This window comes from Gymnogyps californianus, chromosome 1 (genome assembly GCF_018139145.2).
Source record: "Gymnogyps californianus isolate 813 chromosome 1, ASM1813914v2, whole genome shotgun sequence".
Classification (NCBI taxonomy): Eukaryota; Metazoa; Chordata; class Aves; order Accipitriformes; family Cathartidae; genus Gymnogyps; species Gymnogyps californianus.
This window is the reverse complement of record NC_059471.1, coordinates 165,282,270-165,301,465: the sequence shown is the minus strand read 5'-3', so window position 1 is coordinate 165,301,465 and position 19,196 is coordinate 165,282,270. Positions and strand designations below refer to the sequence as shown.

The 19,196-nt window shown below is 36.1% G+C and overlaps 1 protein-coding gene across 3 annotated transcripts in view; it reads right to left on the bottom strand.

Annotated features, from left to right (window-relative positions):
- NUP205 (nucleoporin 205) overlaps window positions 1-19,196 on the bottom strand; it is a 53,092-nt gene that overhangs the window by 17,401 nt on the left and 16,495 nt on the right. For 2 of the 3 annotated variants that reach the window (XM_050900433.1, XM_050900440.1), the window contains exons 10-26: window positions 18,711-18,848; window positions 17,475-17,625; window positions 16,477-16,682; window positions 14,918-15,100; window positions 13,690-13,740; window positions 12,881-13,090; window positions 11,999-12,098; window positions 10,185-10,322; window positions 9,740-9,929; window positions 8,520-8,640; window positions 7,938-8,019; window positions 7,319-7,483; window positions 4,847-4,971; window positions 3,682-3,796; window positions 2,493-2,642; window positions 1,370-1,444; window positions 478-635 (exon numbers count right to left, since the gene is read on the bottom strand). In XM_050900433.1, coding sequence (XP_050756390.1) covers window positions 478-635; window positions 1,370-1,444; window positions 2,493-2,642; window positions 3,682-3,796; window positions 4,847-4,971; window positions 7,319-7,483; window positions 7,938-8,019; window positions 8,520-8,640; window positions 9,740-9,929; window positions 10,185-10,322; window positions 11,999-12,098; window positions 12,881-13,090; window positions 13,690-13,740; window positions 14,918-15,100; window positions 16,477-16,682; window positions 17,475-17,625; window positions 18,711-18,848 — 2,358 coding nt within the window. Of the gene's footprint in view, window positions 1-477; window positions 636-1,369; window positions 1,445-2,492; window positions 2,643-3,669; window positions 3,797-4,846; window positions 4,972-7,318; window positions 7,484-7,937; window positions 8,020-8,519; window positions 8,641-9,739; window positions 9,930-10,184; window positions 10,323-11,998; window positions 12,099-12,880; window positions 13,091-13,689; window positions 13,741-14,917; window positions 15,101-16,476; window positions 16,683-17,474; window positions 17,626-18,710; window positions 18,849-19,196 lie in introns of all 3 variants that reach the window. The other variant, XM_050900447.1, reaches the window with a different exon arrangement.

Below are 19,196 nucleotides of genomic sequence, written 5' to 3'. Positions count from 1 at the left end.
AGGACTATTTAGCATACACTTGTCAAGTACTCATCACAACGTGACACTATCTTAACTAAAGCCTCTAAGAACTACTGCAGTACACAACTGTGTTGTGTATGAATTGTGTGCACATATGTAGTACTACATAGTTGTATAGTGGAGACCAATGAAATACATAAGGTAGATGTCATATCTGCAATATCACTTGTGTGTTCCAAGATGGGAAAAACATTAAGATAGAAAATATTTCCTGAAAGTGTCTTAAACTGATGCAGCTGTCTACTGCAAATGAGAAATCAGTGTGTGCAATGCAGAAGAAGAAATAAACTAATCCAAATAGTTTGCATAAATTATGCACATATCTGAAACAGATATACTTTTTATGTCAAAGCAAGTTTCAAAGTATTATTAATACACTGATTTTTTTTTTTTATTATTACTATCATCAAGATATAAAATAGCACATGCAACTTGAGAACATAGACCACTGCGCACCTTGACGTTGCAGACCACTTGTCCACGTGCATTCTTATGCTCACAATTAGCAATGACTTGCTCAATCTGGACCCGGTCAAAAAAATCCAGTTGTAAAGGCTCTGGAATGTCCTGACTGAAGTCAATCGAATCCAGGATACTTAAGATCTTCCTGCGTACTGGAAATGTAAATCAATTCAAACTGTATTCAGAAATATCAAGGGGAAAACAAAAAAAATTGACAATAGGAGCCTAACTTACCTTTGTAAATCCAAATCTTAATGTGTAAAGTTTCAAAAGAAAACATTAAATCTTCAGAAAGTGTTATCAATCTATGTAAGGGGCTTAAAAACATTTTCTAGAGCCTTAAATTCTTAATTTGTGTTATACTGTATTGTTCTCCTGTTATGTATGCATGTAATCCAATATTTACAAATATAAGATTCTTATTTTTTCCTCCTAAATCAAAGCAGGCTGGTTTTCAATGAGAACCATGCAGTCTTTTGTTGAGACTTAGAAACATTGTAAGGAATCTGAAGTTACTAACTTGGGTTTTGTATTCTTTGCCATGAAAATACAAACATGTTCAGCCTTAGCAACAGTCTCACTGTTTTTACTGTTAGCGGTAAATTTATGGAGTGCCACCCTCCCATTCTGCCCTTCCATAGATACTTAAACACAGACTCTTCTAAACTCCCTTTCCAGTCCAGTATTTTCCACTCACTCCAACCATCTACGCCAAGGTTCTAAAATTCATTTTTTTCCCCACACTAAATAAAATTGTTCCATGTACTGCTGCTGTTTAGAAAGTCTATTATTTTCTTTTTCAAAGTGTCCTTTCTAGAGGCGGCCCTCCCCCCATTCAGGATCAGAAAAACTTTACTGAGAAATAACCAACAGCCATAATGCTTACCTTTGGAAGCAGTGTCAAAGTGGAGAAATCCACTGACTGATCGACTTTCATCTTCCATCCCTCCTTCACCATCAGCTGAACGTAATGAAACATAATAAATAAATTAAAAAAAAAACTGAAGTGAAAAATACCACCTACTTTATTAATACTGAAAGAGAAAGATGGAGAGGGCACACACTGACAAACCTTTCACATGAAAGTCTTCTAATACAAATACAGCCTTGACACTTAATAAAATGAAAACAATACTTATCTCACAGAAGCTAGCCAATTATCAAATACAGATTAGACAGTAGCAGAAATGCCTAAAAAGACACCCCACCCTCCAGTATGAATAATGCACTTGGATGAACACTGTAAAATGAGTAGGGTATCTGGACACAGTTTCCCGTACTCAAATCTCCACAAGAATGAAGAGACAGTGTTCAGACCTATCAAAGTGAGGGAAAACACCATACTGCTGCAGCCCATTATGGTATCTTCCAGTTATTCTATTTATTTTCTTCATGTAAAGAGTTTTATTGCCACCTGTTTCTATTTCTCCTGATTCTGCTCTGAAACTCCGAAATCTTGCCTTTTTATTTAACATTGCATTTTACTTCACATTGGGATGGAATATAATTTTTGTGACGTTATAACGTCAAAAGCCAAATTGACCTGTAGCTACTATCTTCTGTGAGAGAGTTGAAAATGTGTGACAGACAGACAGAAGTTAAGACTGAGAAAACTTTGTGTAAAACTGTTTACCAAGGAAGACCCTCCACCTTCTCTACACAGTAACAACTCTGGATAGCATCCCAAAATAAATTATTTTATAATTTTTTTTTTTTTATATTCCCCTCTCCTACCCCATAAACTATGTTTATTTTTTGTATCAGTGTATACACTGGGATGTTTCAAAAATGAAACACAGACAAAGCAGCAATGAACAAAAAGATGCCCTGATTTCTTTCACTTTGGAATCTACAACCACCATCATATTTCTTCTCATCTCTCCAGTGGCAATTCCAGACCCGATATCACAAATGAACTGTCACAAGCTTATAGAGAAAATAATTCAAATAAAGTCTCTCATACTTCCATTTATTCAAGCTTATTTACCCTCACAATAAATTCTTCTTACCCAAGTATGGTTTCACAGGCATGTCATCAAGCAGCAGATGCAGCAGTCTCTGTGTGTGGGAGCGCTGGCGGTTCAGCGATGTCACTCGCATTTCTATAGCTGCAGTCTTCATCAGCCAAGACATTTGGTTCAGTGTTGAAATCTCGTGTTCTGGTTGGGGATAAGGAAACAACTATAAAATTGAACATAAATAGTATTACTTACTCCAAGGAAAGCATTTTTCATTTGAGAAAGCTTTTAGAGGGTGTCGTTACTTATTATCTGCTCACCATTTGTTTACGAGACAAAAGGACCGAGAGATCTGACAAAAGGCATTAAATGAACATGTGGTTATTGTGAAAACAAATCATACACATACATGCAACTAAGACTATACACATACACAAAAAATCTGGATATAACCTGTACTAACAGTCATTGTGGAGAATGCAATGCTTCATGAGCAAATAGGGTCAATTATAATTTCAGTGAAAATAATCAGACATTTACCCAGAATGAACTATAACTTTAATCAAAGTTGATAAGGCTTGAACGTGGGTCTCCAAGAATCTTCATATTCTATATTCATCTCATTTAGATTCTTAAATTATATAAGAATCATGTAAAGTGCTTTATCCATGCTGGATACATGTATTCGAATGCTAAGTTTACTATCATTTAACAAAGGACTAGTGGTCAAGCATCTGATGAAGTGAATAAGTACATTTATTCAGTTTAAGACACCTGCGAAATGTTGGTCTGAAACATTAAAAACACATCTATTAACTTAAAAATTAATGCCATCACCAAATTAAAGTTCTTTATTCAAAGGAAGGGAAGATACAGGTGGTTGCAACCACCAGCCTTCTATTCCCTCAGTTCTTCGCAGCATTCTTACTTTTCAAAAATATATTTTTTTTTCCTGTAGCATAATCTAACAAAACTACAACGATAATTGAAATATAGATTAGGATTTGCTTCTGAAGACTTGATGCATTCCAAAACTAACTTTTTTTTTACGGAAGTTCAGCGCTAATCATCTGAACTTCCTACATAGGCAGAGTTCAATCTTGGCAGAATTAAAAGGTTAGCAGAGGCAGTAATTAATTCAGTTTAATAATGCTACCTATGTTTCTTCTATGATTCCTAAGGAGTCAAAAGATGCATCGAATTTTAAGCATGCACAATCTTATCTTACCATAAAAATTACCTTTGATAGAAAATGGCAAATACTGCAGCTGAGTGAATAAGAAATCCTGACTGGTCCTCAGATATCTCATAGTTGGACCTGATGTGTCAGAGCATGCACACAACTGATAGATCACCTGACAATCAAAAACAGTAGATACCCATTTATGGAATTTATTTTAAAAACAAACCAACCACCAAATCAAAAGATGCATAACACTGTTTTACTGCTCAAACAGTATTACCTGTATTTACAGTAAGTTTTCCACCAGCTTACTCCAAAGCTGAACGTATTATTTATAACAGACGTTGAATGATGACGTTAAAGGACTACCAGCATGTGGATGATTCCAATGGCTATTTGCCCACATGACACTATAAGCCTTTCTGTTTGTTCAGCTCACTTAAAAATGAGTGTCTTTTTCAGTCTCCAGGTTCACCAAGACAGGAAATGTAATTTCCCCCCCTCCCCTCCTTTTACAGTATGGCCTCTTTCACTTTCAATAATGTTTAAAATCCTTTCTAGGTTCCACAGGTTTTCAACATGACACCTGATGTGTCAGAGCATGCACACAACTGATAGATCACCTGACAATCAAAAACAGTAGATACCCATTTATGGAATTTATTTTAAAAACAAACCAACCACCAAATCAAAAGATGCATAAGGTGTGTAATCATATGATTATTGACTTAAGGCCAAACATCAGCTACCTTGCACATATGTCTAATTCAGCTGTCTTCCCCATCTCACCCCCTCAGACATACATACATACATTCTGTCACTGCTACAGAATAAAGAAGATAATTTTATTGGCTTATTTGGGATTATTTGTTACTTGCTAGCAAACTGCAGTTCCAAAATTTAAAAAAATATAGGCATATGGTCACAACAGATTCAAAGGCTCACCAAAAATATTTAGAACATTAGTTTTATAAGTATATCCCAATTCCAAGTTCTGACATGAGTGCAGATTCTTTATTTTGTGTTGCTACAAGATAACACTTTTTCACACAGAGAAAAGGTAGAATAGAAAGAGTTCAATGTACATAAAAACCTGACAGATGCATTTTAAAAATGAAACTATTATCAAAATCATCAACCATCTGTGTTCACCAACCAAGTAGCAGCTAATTTTATTTAGAGCCTACTTTCAGTACATGCCAACAGAAAATATGCTGAATACCTGGTAACAGAGTTCTGCAAGATGAGGAGATTCCTGAACTGCTGTAGGCCCATTCCTTGTTTCGGTACCCTTCTCCAGTATGTTCAAAATAGCATGAAGGCAAGTCCGTGGGCAACCCAAGACACCTTAAAATACAAAAATAATTTCTTAACATTATTGATCTTACTTGTCTCCATAGCAAATATAGGTTAGTACACAGAATTACGGAAACTAAATTGTTCAGATACCTTGTGCTGCACTATACTGCTCCACAGAGCTGCAGCAAAAATATCTGGCAAAGTTTTTTCTCCATTAATTAAAAAAAAAGAAGGAATCATGTTTCAGCAAAAATCTAATGAAAACATTTACAGTTAGTCTGTAGGCTTTTGAGATGCTGGTGAAAGAGGATAAATTATGCAATCAAAACTTATTTAAGAACTTTCTATTCAGTTCTATTAAAAACAAAAAAAGAGAGAGATTCAATTGATTCTTTAATATTCTGCATGAACCAAATGAAAATTTGAATTCTTGCTCTTAAACTTCAACTGAATACTCATTTGACAATTTCAAAGAAGAGCTTTAGATTCCTGTCTGTATTTTACAATTACAGCCATTTTATGACTAATGCTCCTAAAGGCACCTGACACTGCAACCAAGGGGAACGGGGAGGAGATATTAATAATGAAGTCAAAATCCTGTCTTTTGCCTTCTTCCTTTAGCCAATTAATTCTTTAATCAACCCAGAAAGATGTCCTGAAGCAGTAAAGGCATCAATAACTGCAGTTCTTACAGGAGAAATCATCTTCTCTGTTTGGACACGTATAATTTATGCTTTAGTAGGAAATTATTATCTTGAGGCAAATGGCTTATGGTCATTATTTCTTCACATTATTAATGGGATAATTCAAAGAGGTGTGCAAGGCTCTCTCGTGGCTTTGAGACAAAGTCCCCTATCACTGACCTAACTGTTTGACACCCTGTAAAATTGTGTGGGTGCAGATCAGTTACCCGTATTGTGTAACTATGGAATTTCAAAATATCCAAAACATAGTCTGCAATTGTAAGCTACTTTGCAGATAAAAAAAAATAGGTTGGCATCTTTTTTTCATCTTTCTGATATATCAAAAAACTTTAAGACTTTTTTTTTTCCAAATCAAATTCAGGTCCTATCTACCCTTCATTTAGAACTATGAAGGACTAAAAACTACTGGGTCACAGCATCCAATACAAACCTGAAGAGAAATATTCTTCTCTAAGTAACTTAAATCAAATGTTTGTTCAAACATGTTCATATAAAACATCCTTTGAAACAGTTGAGAAAGAATCTCATACTTCAGATTGGAAGGAACTCCAGGACATCTCAATTGCAAACTACCGCTCAGTTATATCAGACCAGATTGTTCACAGCTTTATACAGCTGGGTCTTGAAAACTTCCAAGCACGAGGACTGCATGATCTCTCTGGCCAACCCACTCCACTGCTTCACCGTCTTCATGGTGAAAAAGTTTCTTCTATATCCAGTTGGAGCCCCTCTTGTTTCAATTTATGCCCACTGTCTCTCACCTTCCTGCCACACACCTCTGAAAAGCCTGGCTTTATCCTCTCATTAACCTCTTTGTAGCTATTCAAAAACTGCTATTAGGTCCCCCCAAAGCCTTCTCTTCTCCAGGCTGAAGAAGTCCCATTCCCTCAGCTTCTCCTCATAGGCTGAGTGCTCCAGCCCCCTGACCATCTCTGCTGAACTTGCTCAAGTTTATCAATGTCTGTCTTGTACTGAATACAAGTTAGAAGCTGAGGAGGCAAACAAGACACATACTAACACACTATTTTTCTCACCAATTCAAGAAACATTAGAAATGTCACTCCTGTTGCTTTAAAGTTCATATTCTTATATATATTCATACATATGAGTATATAAATACATATGATGAATATATAAATATATTAATATACCTATCAGTAGAATGAAAATCCACATATTCTGAAAGGTTTTCTTCTACAACATTAAAAAACAAAACTGTTTCTCTTTCCTATAATTAATTTTAAACAGGAGTTTGAGGAGGGACAGGACAGTAGTCAAGTAGTGTAACTAGTTCAAAGTGATAATCTGCTTTGTAGATTCCCATGTTGTCACATGTAGGTACTTCTTGGATCATCAAATCAATTTCTTAGCACTGTGGACACAACCATGCTGCATAAAATAGTAAATAAATCAATGTTTCACTTCTAAATTATCATTTTCCCCCACAACTCTAATTTCAAGTCTGTTCCAAAATCCAACTTAAACAAAGGATCAAATCCTGAAGCCGTTTAAATGCTGCATTTGGGTATCAATTTGGGTCTTTTAATTTAGTTTTTAAGGATTAGAACAAGGCCTATTGTCTTATTCTTAACGTTAAGAGGAACTGCTTCTCCCCGTTAATTTTCCAGTAAACATTCTCAGTGTTGGTAACAGCACTGCTTAAATGCCAGATCAACTTTTCCTCTTCATACCTGGATCTTGCAGATTTGTGGTGCTGACAGGTTTCTTTAGTTCATATCCCAAGAGATACAGAGCAAGGCTGGGAGGACTACACTCAAGAGAGGTGATAAGGAGATTCAGAATATGAATCCTTGTTTCATGATGGATTCGTGCCCGCTTCTTTTCAGGCTCCAGCTCTTGATTAAAAAAAAAAAAAAAAAAAAAAAAAAAAAAAAAAAAAAAAAAAAAAGATGGCATGAATAATGAAGTGAATAAATCATTCAATGGAATAATCCTCAGAGCCTCCAAGTTAAATACAAGAAAGCTAAGGCATCAACTTATATTAGTACAGAGGGAGGATACAAGACCAGAATTTCAAATTACTATTAACACAGCTCTAAATAATACATCCAGAGCAATGCTAAATACTTGTCTTTTGAAAAAAGACTCAGTTTGTAGTTGGCTCATCATACTGTGGACATATCTTAACAAGACATTGGTGCTTTTCATTCCGTTAAAGGTCCAATTCTACAGAAAACACCACAAGAAAAGGGTTTTCTGACTTAAAAGCACTTTCTTCACCTCTTTCATTAATTTCATTCTATGCAAAAGACAACAGTGTAAGCCATTTTTAAGAAGCCTTTTACATACCCTCATCCGGATTAATTAATTCTTCTGCATCTTCATTGTCCAAACATTCCACAAACCCAGCCATCAGCTTCTGGCTAATACTCTGTATTCAACAATGGAAGTATGGAAATGAAGAGGATTTTAAGAGTATTAAAAACAATACCTTTCATAATTCCCTCCATATAAGTTGACAGGAATTCTAGACAAAAATTATATAACCTAGTTAATAAGCAGGAGTTAAGAGTCGTAGCTGTTCAAGCATAGGTTAGCAATTAGCCACTGAACAGAAAAAAATCTACTGTTGTTACATATGCTAAATTATCCTCACAGGTTGAAGACTATAAAGTCAAGAAAAAGTCTCAGTATCTCAAATATTGTCCTTTTCCTTCTTGCAAACAGTCGTGATTTTGGTTTTTTTTCAATTAATGAAGTAGTTGCTCTTCACAAGGCCACAGTAAAAGACTTTTTAGAGGTAGGTAGATACAAGACAAAATATAGTTTTAATGTACTTGATCTAGAAACCTATCCTTTAAAGTAACATTATGGAGCACCAGTATTTCTCCACCAGTTTCTCCCTGCAGATCCGAAGAAACTGGCACTTACCTGATCATGTGTGAAATCACCAACTAGCTTTATCTGGATGTTGGAATTATAAGAAATACAGCACAAAATCTTGGCACTTTCAAAAGCCAGTTCAGGATTGCTGTTTCCATGATAAAGATACCTTCAAAAATACAAATTGTTGTAATGAAATTGTTGAGAATTTTCCTATTTCAAGATGGTAATGCACACATGAGAAATTAAACAACACTTAGAACTAGAACATTCACAAATCAAACTACATGAGATAATGTTAAAGCTACAAACAAAATTTCACTGTACATGAAGCACTTAACACTCCTCCATCAAAAGGAGGGTAGTAGGCTGAGTAGGTACAGTAATCTCTCCTGGAATTTTTACTATTCTTTTTATCCAAAATCTACCTCAAACACTGCAGGATAAGTTAAAACAACTGGTCACAGGCTCACACAAGAAACATGGAGAAAATACCTTTAGATCACGCAGAAATGAGCTTCACTGAAGACCAAAACTAGCTAAAAATCAACTACCGCATGTACCCAAAATAGGCGACGGAAAAAAAAAATTTAAAAGCATCTTAAAAGGCACGGTTTTTTTAAACTATTTGTCAACTATTGTTATGTGAAAAAAGTAATAGAAATGAAAGACAAAAACACGTATATAGAAAAAGTTCAATTTTTTAGTGCATTCTATGTCAGAATATCACTGCTTTTTTATGCACTCAATTCTACTATTCATTAATGTTGGTTTGCCTGTAAAGTTGTTATAAAATCAAACAGTAACAGAAGGTGTCGGTGGGAAGTGGAAATCCTAAAGTTTCACATCTGAAATGGAGTTTCAGATTACTAGCCTAATACTTTTAATACAGTAACTAATGGACAATACCGTAAAACTTTTAAGTGGCCAACAGCAACCAAATGAAGCCTTACTCTCGCACTCTATGACAACCAAAGTCTGGGGCAAACTGAAAATTATACACAAGGGAATCACTGCACATAAGGCAACCAGGAATAAATCATGAGGGGAAAAAAAATTCAGAAAGAAAAACTGTAAGTGCAGATCCCAATCCTGCACTAGACAATACACAGATCATACCACCTGTGAAGACACCTCCTCCCATCAAAAAAAATTTCAGAGATGCTCTGTGCAAAGAGAAGCGTTGCCTAGTAAAACTAATGAAAGGACCAGAATCCAAACACTTTTGTGCCTCCAAAACTCCTCCCTTCTCAGTACTTTGCACATACCTAGCAATATTCACCACATGATCTGCCTTTTTAGTGCGAGGATTGATTCCTTGAAGCAGCTGCTCCAGTGGCGTGACAATAAGGGAAAGGTGGCTCTCCCGCAACAGATCCATAAAAAGATTCTCTTTCTGTAGGGTTAAGTTTAGAAGTGCAAGACAATACTGTACAGCTTTCTCTAAATGCTTCTTCCCTGCAGCGCACAAACAACAAAGAACCGTAAGAAAAACAAAGGAGCAGTTAAATAGACTACATTCATAAACCTCATTCATCAAGCCTTGCACCAAGAAAGAACTTGTCAGTTGTTTACTACTAGGAAAATTCCCCCCAAACCACTATTTTTATATGCAAGAGAAACAACATCAAGTTGAAGATATGCAATGTCAGCTTTAAATCCTACTTAGTATGCATTTTAACTTCACATGAAAAATAAATTCTAGGCACATACCAGGAAACGGAGCATAAGTATCAAGCTGCTTAACCCCTTCTTCTAGCAAACTAAGGGACAGTTCCAGCATTGGGGACTCATTCAATAGATGATACATCAAATTGAATCCAGGTGGTTTATATGCTATTATTTCTTCTCCTAAAGAGAGGAGGGGGAAAGAAAAAAAAAATAACGTCTAATAGAAAAGACTTCCAGTACTCAAGCTAGCCTGAGCTACAAAACATAACAGTCCCTGTTGTTGTAAGCAACATCCAAACAGATGAAACGCACTGCATACAAAGTCTTCAGAGCTTTTCTTCACACATAAGGCATTTAGGTAATTTAAAAAGTTTGGGAAGAGTAGTAATGGCAATTACCATTACTTTTCAATATCTAATAGCACAATTTCAACTTTAACCAGTTAGACTTTCCCTAAGTAGATCTGACCTTGGATTCAAATCAATGCTAGGACTCTATACCACATTGGAGCTACATTAAATGGTTTTGCAAGACTGAAAAGTAACTGGAAAAAGTTTACATCCCCCCAAACATGCATGAAGACCCTGGATGAGGGAAAAAGCATTTCCAGAAATCCAAGCTGAGAAGGTCCACTGAACCCCTGATGCTCATAGTGTACAAATACTTGCATGTTGCAACAATGTATGCAAAAATGAAACCACTAGCCTAAAACTCAAAGACCCTCATAAAACAAAATAAAAGGAACAGTCAAGACTAAATGTTTCTGGTTTATCTAGTCTCCTAGTAAACTAAGGTGGATAAAAGCAGGAGAGCAGTAAGAATCTTTTTTAATATGCAAGTGAGAACGAGCGTGCAGTTTCTTTTGGCATCAGCTTAAACAATTCCCTTCTCCTTCCATTCGTTCCATGTCTGTGCTGCCCCTAACACGCCAATAGACGTGCCATGCCACTGTGGAGCCACACACTGAATCAGTTCAAGAAATAGTTCCAGTCAAAAAGATTGGTTTTAACCCATTTCTCCAATATATCATGTAACCCACAAATAATCATTCAAGCTGAAGGACTAGCTGAGGACAGGAATGACCTAACAGAAATTGCTCAAGCTAGTTAAGCTGCCAAGAACTGTTTGTCAAAGTACAGGGCACAGAGGCCTCCCAGATGGAGGCGAGCTCACTGGAGAGGTATGTCTTAAAGTTGTTGTTCACTTAAGAAGTGGTTCTTATAGCTCTCTACTGCTACAAGCAAATCCACAGGCATCAGGCTGGCATTCAATGTTAAGAAGAAACTCTGTATTAAAAAAAAAAAAAATCTGCAACACAAGTAAGCCTTAAATTTCCTATAATGAGGCAACTGCCATCTACTTTGGCCTTTTAAAGATTAGTTGACCAGAATTAAATGACTTCAGATCATAATTCTACTGCTGTCTGCTCTGAATAATTAATATATCAATAATATTACTATTAGAGGATATATCAAATACACTGACACCTTTAAATTAACCCTATGAACAGTGGTGATTTAGATATAGACCAAAGAAATCCAGAGGAACAAGCCCAAAACCAAGGTGTTTTTTAAGTGTCAAATGCTGCTCTTTAATCGAATCAGCAATGCACGAGAGACAGAAGTCATCCTCCCAGTAGACCTAGGGAAGTAGGAAATGGTGTACTTGAAGCCCTACTGAATTAGCAGCATAGCTCCCAATAGTACATGGACATTTTTTGAACGTCTTCCTATCTTAAAGCCTTGGTCTACCTTTCCACCAGCTTACTTGCAATATTAAACAAGATCACAAGATAGAGGCACGAGAACAAAGCAAGTTACAATTCTGTTTGTCAGTGAACAAATGAACAAGTTAACCTTGTAACTCCACATATTGGTCCACAAAGTCTTCAAGTTGAGGTTCATAGTCCCGCAGCAATTTGTAAAACACTTCCAGAACTACCTCAGCTACTTCCCACTGCAGATAATCACAAAATAAAGTCAGTCATACACAGAGTAAGACTGATACTGCAGCAACAAGACCAGGATGACAAAGAATACAACAGGAAATGCAGTGATGGATCAGAAGTACGGCATGACTATCTAATTCTGAAATACTATCCAACACCACTTATAATTCATCATGTCAAATAATTTGAAAGGACAAGCTTTCTTTCTGAAGTAAAATGGAACACTAAAACAGATTTATTGCCTATTTTAGGCTCTATTATACAATATACATATTAGTATACTGAAACTACAAGCACTAAAGAGTCTTTAATAGGCATACAGCTAGTAACAGATCATTAATAGCTTCCAGTATACAGTTTAGCATGCGCTTTCATCCAGAAGAATCATAAAGGAAACTCAAATTCCTTGGTTCAGCAAGTCAGAAATATTCTCTGAAGTAACAATGAGGAAAGGACAACTCTGACTTGTAGATTTGGGCATGCGATGTTCAGAAGTCATTAGCCATGTAGTAGAGTTGCAGAATCTTGTATAGCAAATTGAAATTTAGCAATTATATAAACTTCTTTTGTTTTTTTATACAGGCCCCTTAGAAGTAGTTCATAGATCCTGATGACCCATGAGTTGAAAAATCACCTGTTTACAGAATCAAAACACTATGAACTGCTCCAGGTTACCTCTGCTGCATCAAACTTGCACAGCTTCTCAAACAGATCTAAGCCACATCAGCAGTGCCAAATCATTTTAACTACATCCAAAAAAAAAAAAAAAAAGTTTTCAAACAAAAATTACTTTTTCAGCAGCTCTCCGGTAAGCTCTGGTGCGGAATCGGAGAAACACAGCATCCCTGAGGAACTGGAGATAGGGATCAAAGCCTGGTGGGCGGAGACCTGCTCCCAAGTTAGAGGGGAATGAACTCTCCACTAGAGTGCTGATGAGTCGACAGAAGGCACGGGTTAAAGGATATTCCTCACATCGGGACTCAATCTCATTCAGTTCAACCTTCCCAAGAGGACAGCAAAAACAGAAGGAGAAAAATCAAAGATTTTGAGGGAGGAAGAAACATGTGAGAACAAATAATACAAGGGCATCATCTGTGAATTACTTTACAGTGAATTGACTCTGCTGCATTGTCTATGGTACTCCACAAGCAAAGCAAAAGCAGTGAAGCAACAGTACTGTCATTTCAGTTCAGCAATACACCCTCCATTCATTTCTGAGCTACTAGAAGAGATGCCTCAACATTTACATACTTTGCTTTTATTTACCACTTTTATTAGAAGTGAAGGGAGCTGTACTAAGATGTAAAAAAAGTGAGGCCAATTTAGGAAAACAGGAAAATCTTAATAAGAAGTGCTCATAAGGAATTTGAGGGTTTAGATGCTGCTCTGTTACTAGTATGAAGCTGCACTAGATTCATAAATGGATAAAATTTCCAGAAATTACAAGCAGGCCTGAGAGTAAATTAAGAAGCAGTGAAATGACAGCGCCTGTTCCAAGGGTTTCCTGTGGACACAGCAGCAGATGCAGCCTCTGCAAGGGTTTCCTGAACTCATATGCAGATGGTCAGAGAGGCTGCCTAGGTACAAAGAAGCCCTTACCTCAATACCAATTGCTTGTCTCTGGCCTGGACTTCTCACAGTTTGTAATATCTTCAAAACAAACAGAGAAATGAAAACAGGCAAACAATACATTTCACAGAATTGAAGTGCATCTCCATCATTTCTATCAGGACTAAAAGGTACTCATCACTTTTTAGCTGTAAGAAGAGGTTTCCTAAATCCTCTTAAAAGGTAAAAAGCTAAGATTTTTTTGTCTGAAAAGCTGGATTATATGTTGTATGCTTCTAGCTTTACATCCTCAAAGATCTGCATCATGTTTATTGTGAAACAAAACAAAGAACAGAAATACTTCCACATTAATGATTTTTGTCTTATACTGGCTAGAGGAAAGACGTTTCCCTTGTTATCTTACAACAGTATATTTTAAGGAATATCATAAATTAGGAAGCAAAGGTGGTGAGCATTTAAAATACTACTATTCTAAAATGTCATTATTGTGAAGGTCTTTTTATTAGTAATTAACCAGAAACCAGCAGCTGCCGTTCAAATGCCTCAAGTTCTTCCAAATAAAACAGCAATTCGTCTGAACCATAATACACACTATAAAATAAGCCCATCCCATTATGATTTTTGAATTAACAATACCGAGAGCATTTTTATTTGATATTAGTCTTCCTTAGGATTCATATTTAAAATTTTTCTCTGAAATCAAGACAGAAGGGAAAAAACACTTTTTTTAAAAAGGTAGGGCTTTTAATACGTGTCTGATGTTTGCCATCTAAATGTTAAAGTTGGTAACAATATCCTGTAAATTACAATTAACTTCCTCTGAAAATTAAACGCCTGAAAATGGAGCTTTTTAGCCAGTCCCTTCTTTCTATGAGCACCACTCACAATGGAAGAATATTAGACACCAAAAAAAAACCACCCCAACCCCCAAACAGAAAAATATGTAACCTACAGAACATTTATTACTGATGACATACACTGAGGAAAAAAATGTATTGAACACACAGGACTGTTAGGAAACCTATATTTATGTAAAATAAGCACAGTCAATGAGATCTCTGAGGCACAAAACCATACTGTCATTTTCAAAATCGTTTTAAAGTAAGAACTGCATTAACTAAGTGAAAAAAATTATATTTGACAATGGCAACAAGAAAATTTAGGAGGAAATGCAATACTATTTCAAATACACTGACAATTTCAATCCCATCATCAGATTGGGATGCTATAGCTCTAAGCACTGAAAATTCTAAAATACCTGTGTATATTCCAGGGATTGCCAGAGCGAAGCAGCTATTTCAGGAGATTTTCCAAAAGCAGTAAGGGTTTCTAATAGCTCCGCTTTCAAAATAGGAGGAATGCTGCACTGCAGAAGTCCCAGAATGACTACTACTGGTGTCCACTGAGGGTGCTCACAAAGAGCCAAGCGAGCGTTCTCACTCTACGGAGTTCAACAGAAAACAAAACAGCAGATTATTAATTTGAAGATTATTCATGTCTTACAATCTCTAACTCACAGTTCAGTATCAACGACTCTGCTTCATACTTGAAGGTACACAAAACATCAGAAGAATGGCAGACCATTCCAAAGCAAACAATTTTAATTAAACAAAAAGCCCAATTTAATGACTCACGAGTACTAAATTTGCGTCTATCCATACAGAAAAATTATGTGCATAAGTTTCTTATAACAACCAGTATTTTTTTTTTTTTTTTTTTTTTTTTTAGTAGACACACATTCATAGAGTTAGTCTTAAATAAGTTTAAGTACTTACACTCTAGACAGCTTCTTCAAGCACTGGTAGAGGGACTTTATCAATATTTCTATTACGAACTTAAATTGCATTTGGATATTTGCTAGGAACTTACATGAATTTGTTTAAGTCTAAGAGCAGGGTCATCACCAGTGTAAGCTCATTTGCAACTCTCAGATGAACCATTGGACAGGAACAAACCTCTAGCCTCATCAAATGATAATTCCCTGCATCCTTAGAACAAATTTACTTCTTCCCAGGTTATGGTTTGATGATGTCAGGAAATATTAGTTTTAAGAGTTCCTTTTTCCCCACACTTATCCAATGCTGACATGACAGCTCACCTAGGAACACCCCATTATCACCACTATCAAGGATGATTTTTAAAAAGCCTAATTAGTTTCACTGATCTGTCTTGTGTTTGTGTCAGCAAAACCAAGGGTATCTCACTATATCACAGAATTTTTAGGCTGCAGAGTCTCGTGGGTACTGAAGAGCTGAATTCCACAATATCCAGAATTTCCCAGACAATTCACAATACAGAATCTGCATTGCAGTTTTATTCTCTTGGAATCCTCTTCCAGTCATTTCATGGCAAATTTTACACTCTTGGTTTGGGGACATTTTAAATCTAACTCTGGAGGCAAGTTTCACAGTTGATCAGTTTCCTTGCCAAATTTCTACCATTTCCTTCTCAATTCATTTATTGGTTTTGCCTTTTCAAACTCATAATTAAATGCAAAGAACTTTCCTACTTCGTAGTCATTTCTTCTGAATATACCTCACTTCTGAAAGACATCTCCATGACACCAAAGTGTCAGGAAAGCAAGAAAATCAGTAATACCAGCAACACAGGAAAAGGTGTCATCTCTTCCTGCTTCACCTGGACTGCGTGTTTGGTCATAACAGTTATTCCTGATGCTTCCCACACTTTTGTATTATTTACTTAGGTAAATTTGCCCTAGGTACCTTTTTGGTCAAGTGAACTTCACAGATGAATGATGATATTTTGCAAGGAAAAAAAAACGTATTAACATAGAAAACCAAATAAAAGGTTACTTACCCAATTTACTATAACAGTGGTCAGCTGTAAAAAGGCAATTAATCCATCCTGTTCTTTCTGTGTGATTCCTCGGAGAGGCAGGTGACGATACTGGACACTGTCTGCACTTGGCAAGTCTTTCCTTAAGTGTTCATGATAAAGCATCAAAGAGTGGAAGAAATGCTCCCAGGAGACAGGGCTGCCACCTGCTCCTTGGATGTTTTCCGCTAGAAAAATCACACACAGTTGACAAGATTTTCTTTCTACTCTTTTACAGGGTGACAAGCAGGGTAGTTAAATTTAAAAGGAAAGCTTTCTTATCTAGGGGAAAAAATAAAGTTCAAAGTAAAGCTATTGTTTCCGAAATTAGAGGTTCCGGTTTGGGGGTTTTTTTTGTTGTTGTTGGCTATTTTTGTTTGGTTTTTTGTTTTTTAATAGAGACAGAAAGATGCTAATATGAAAAGCCAGTACAAATAAGTTTTCCATTTTATGAATCAGAATGTTTGCAGCATTATTTATATCTTCAAAGTAGGGGTTTTTTCCCAGTTTGATCAATGCAAAAATACAGGACTGACCAGCATCTCTTACTTTGAGAAAGTGCTATTATATTACATGTATCAAAAACGTCTAACAGAAAAAAGTGCTTCTGAAAAAAGTCAGCTCAGGAAAGATAACTATATATTTACAAAACACACAACTTAACTTTAAGACATTACCCGTTTTATATTTCACAATAAGCAATATTGATATTCGGCATCTCTTACGGTGTTAAGACACAGCTTTTTTAAAAAATGTGTTATTTCATTACGTGAATTACTTGCTAAGGTGCTCAGACATTTAATTACCTAATCAGTCTTTTTTTTTTTTCCAGATTACACTTTCAAGGGAAGCCTTCCAATTTCATCTTTGTACTAATAATGAAATGTTAAAAGTATGAAGCCACAATTCATCTCAAATGAGTCTTTGTACTTTTCTAAAGAAAAAGAGTTGAGAAAGAGCTGAAATGTCACTTTTCTTACCATGACTACTGCCATTGACTTTTAGCAAACTAAAGCAGTAATGAGCACACTGAGGGCCACTAGCCAGTCCCCGCAGCATTTTCAAGTAAGGGATGTAAATTGTGGAAGGAAGTAGATCTCCCATTTGCCTAACAAACTTTGACAAGACAACCTAGAACAAATAAAGATCAGTGTTTAAAAAAAAAAAAAAATCTGAGTATTTTAGGAAAACAATAGACAGCCAAAGTCAGAAAACAGATTCTAACGAAATCAAGGCAGGGTAGAGGGGTAGAATCACAAGTCTAAAGAAAAAAAAAAAAATCCTTTGTAGACTAGCTTACTCAGTTTCCCCAAAGGTGAAAAACATGTTTCAAAGAGGAAATAAACAAAACAAAATAATTCATGCTATTGCAAAGTATACTAACTCTCCAATTCTGTATTTCTAGTGATAAAATTTACTTCAGCTCACAAATGCTGCACAGCAGTATTATTAACACATCTCACAGTGCTTGTCATATCCCTGCACAGTAACTCACACACAGAGTGGTTCCTCCCAGGGTCATATTAGGGTGTTTGCAGATTGCACCAGGCCCTAACTTAAGTTGCCAGTATTCTGGGTGGGTCTTGGGATGTGTCCAATATGTCTCGTACTAGGTTTTGCCTAACACTGCACAGGCCTTCAAGAAGCATTGAAGGCTGACAGCATCCCGGGTATCTAAAGAGTTTTGGAATGTCTGCTTCATCTGTTTAGACTGCTTCTTCATTCTAATTTTAAGTTCTGTCTCTCATGGGCTGTAACCTTTGGGCTTTAAATAATTACAATATTTTTATGGATTTTTACCCCCCAAAATACTATCAACTACAGTTAATAAAGTTTTTTTACAGTTAAGGAAATTAACTTCTCCGTTACACCAAAAAGGTATATAGAGGTCATCAGACAGAAAACACAAGAGCACTGTTACCAGAATTCATTTAGCAACTGCAACAAAATCAGACCTAAACAAAATTTTCAGAGAGGTTCGTTAGGACTCTTTCTGACTATGTTTATTGACAACCATGTATGACTGGCAGTAGCTCATTTTAGAGTAAGCAACAATAACCATGTCATGCAGAGCACAACACATGCAGATAAGCCACTGATAAAAGATAATATCTTCTTAGAGGCTAGCTGTAATAAGGATACCAAAAACTTTGTTGCCTGTTTTTTTATTACTTAACTTCAAGTTACTAGTAATTACTCAAGAAAATCTAGATAACCTGGCGCTGAGGGGGTCGCTGATGAGCTACTCCAAGGTAGGACCCCATGATGGTAGATGTCTGCAAAGGCTCTGATGGACACCAGTATTCAAGGGCAAGTTCCAGATTAAAGGGGTCTTTCCTATACAGTTCAGCAATCTATCAGAGAAAGGAAGATGTTAGAAAAATATCAACTATATAAAGAAAAGATGATTACTTCAACAATAAGCACTGCTTCTAGATGAGCTAAACATGTCTGAGAGGCAAAGCATCCCATTAGCTGGTGTTCCATTCCTTAAAACTCTCTGAAAATGACAGCTTCTAAATAGCAATATCAGAACAAATGACAGCCAGAGAAATTCAAAATGCACACATAAGTGAAACTTTCATAACTTTCTATCTAATTATTATAGATTAAAATCATTGCTAAGAAAACTGTGTCATTTCTCCTTAAATAACCATTTCCACACCTTGATTTATTAACTTAAAAACAAGTTAGGCAGTATC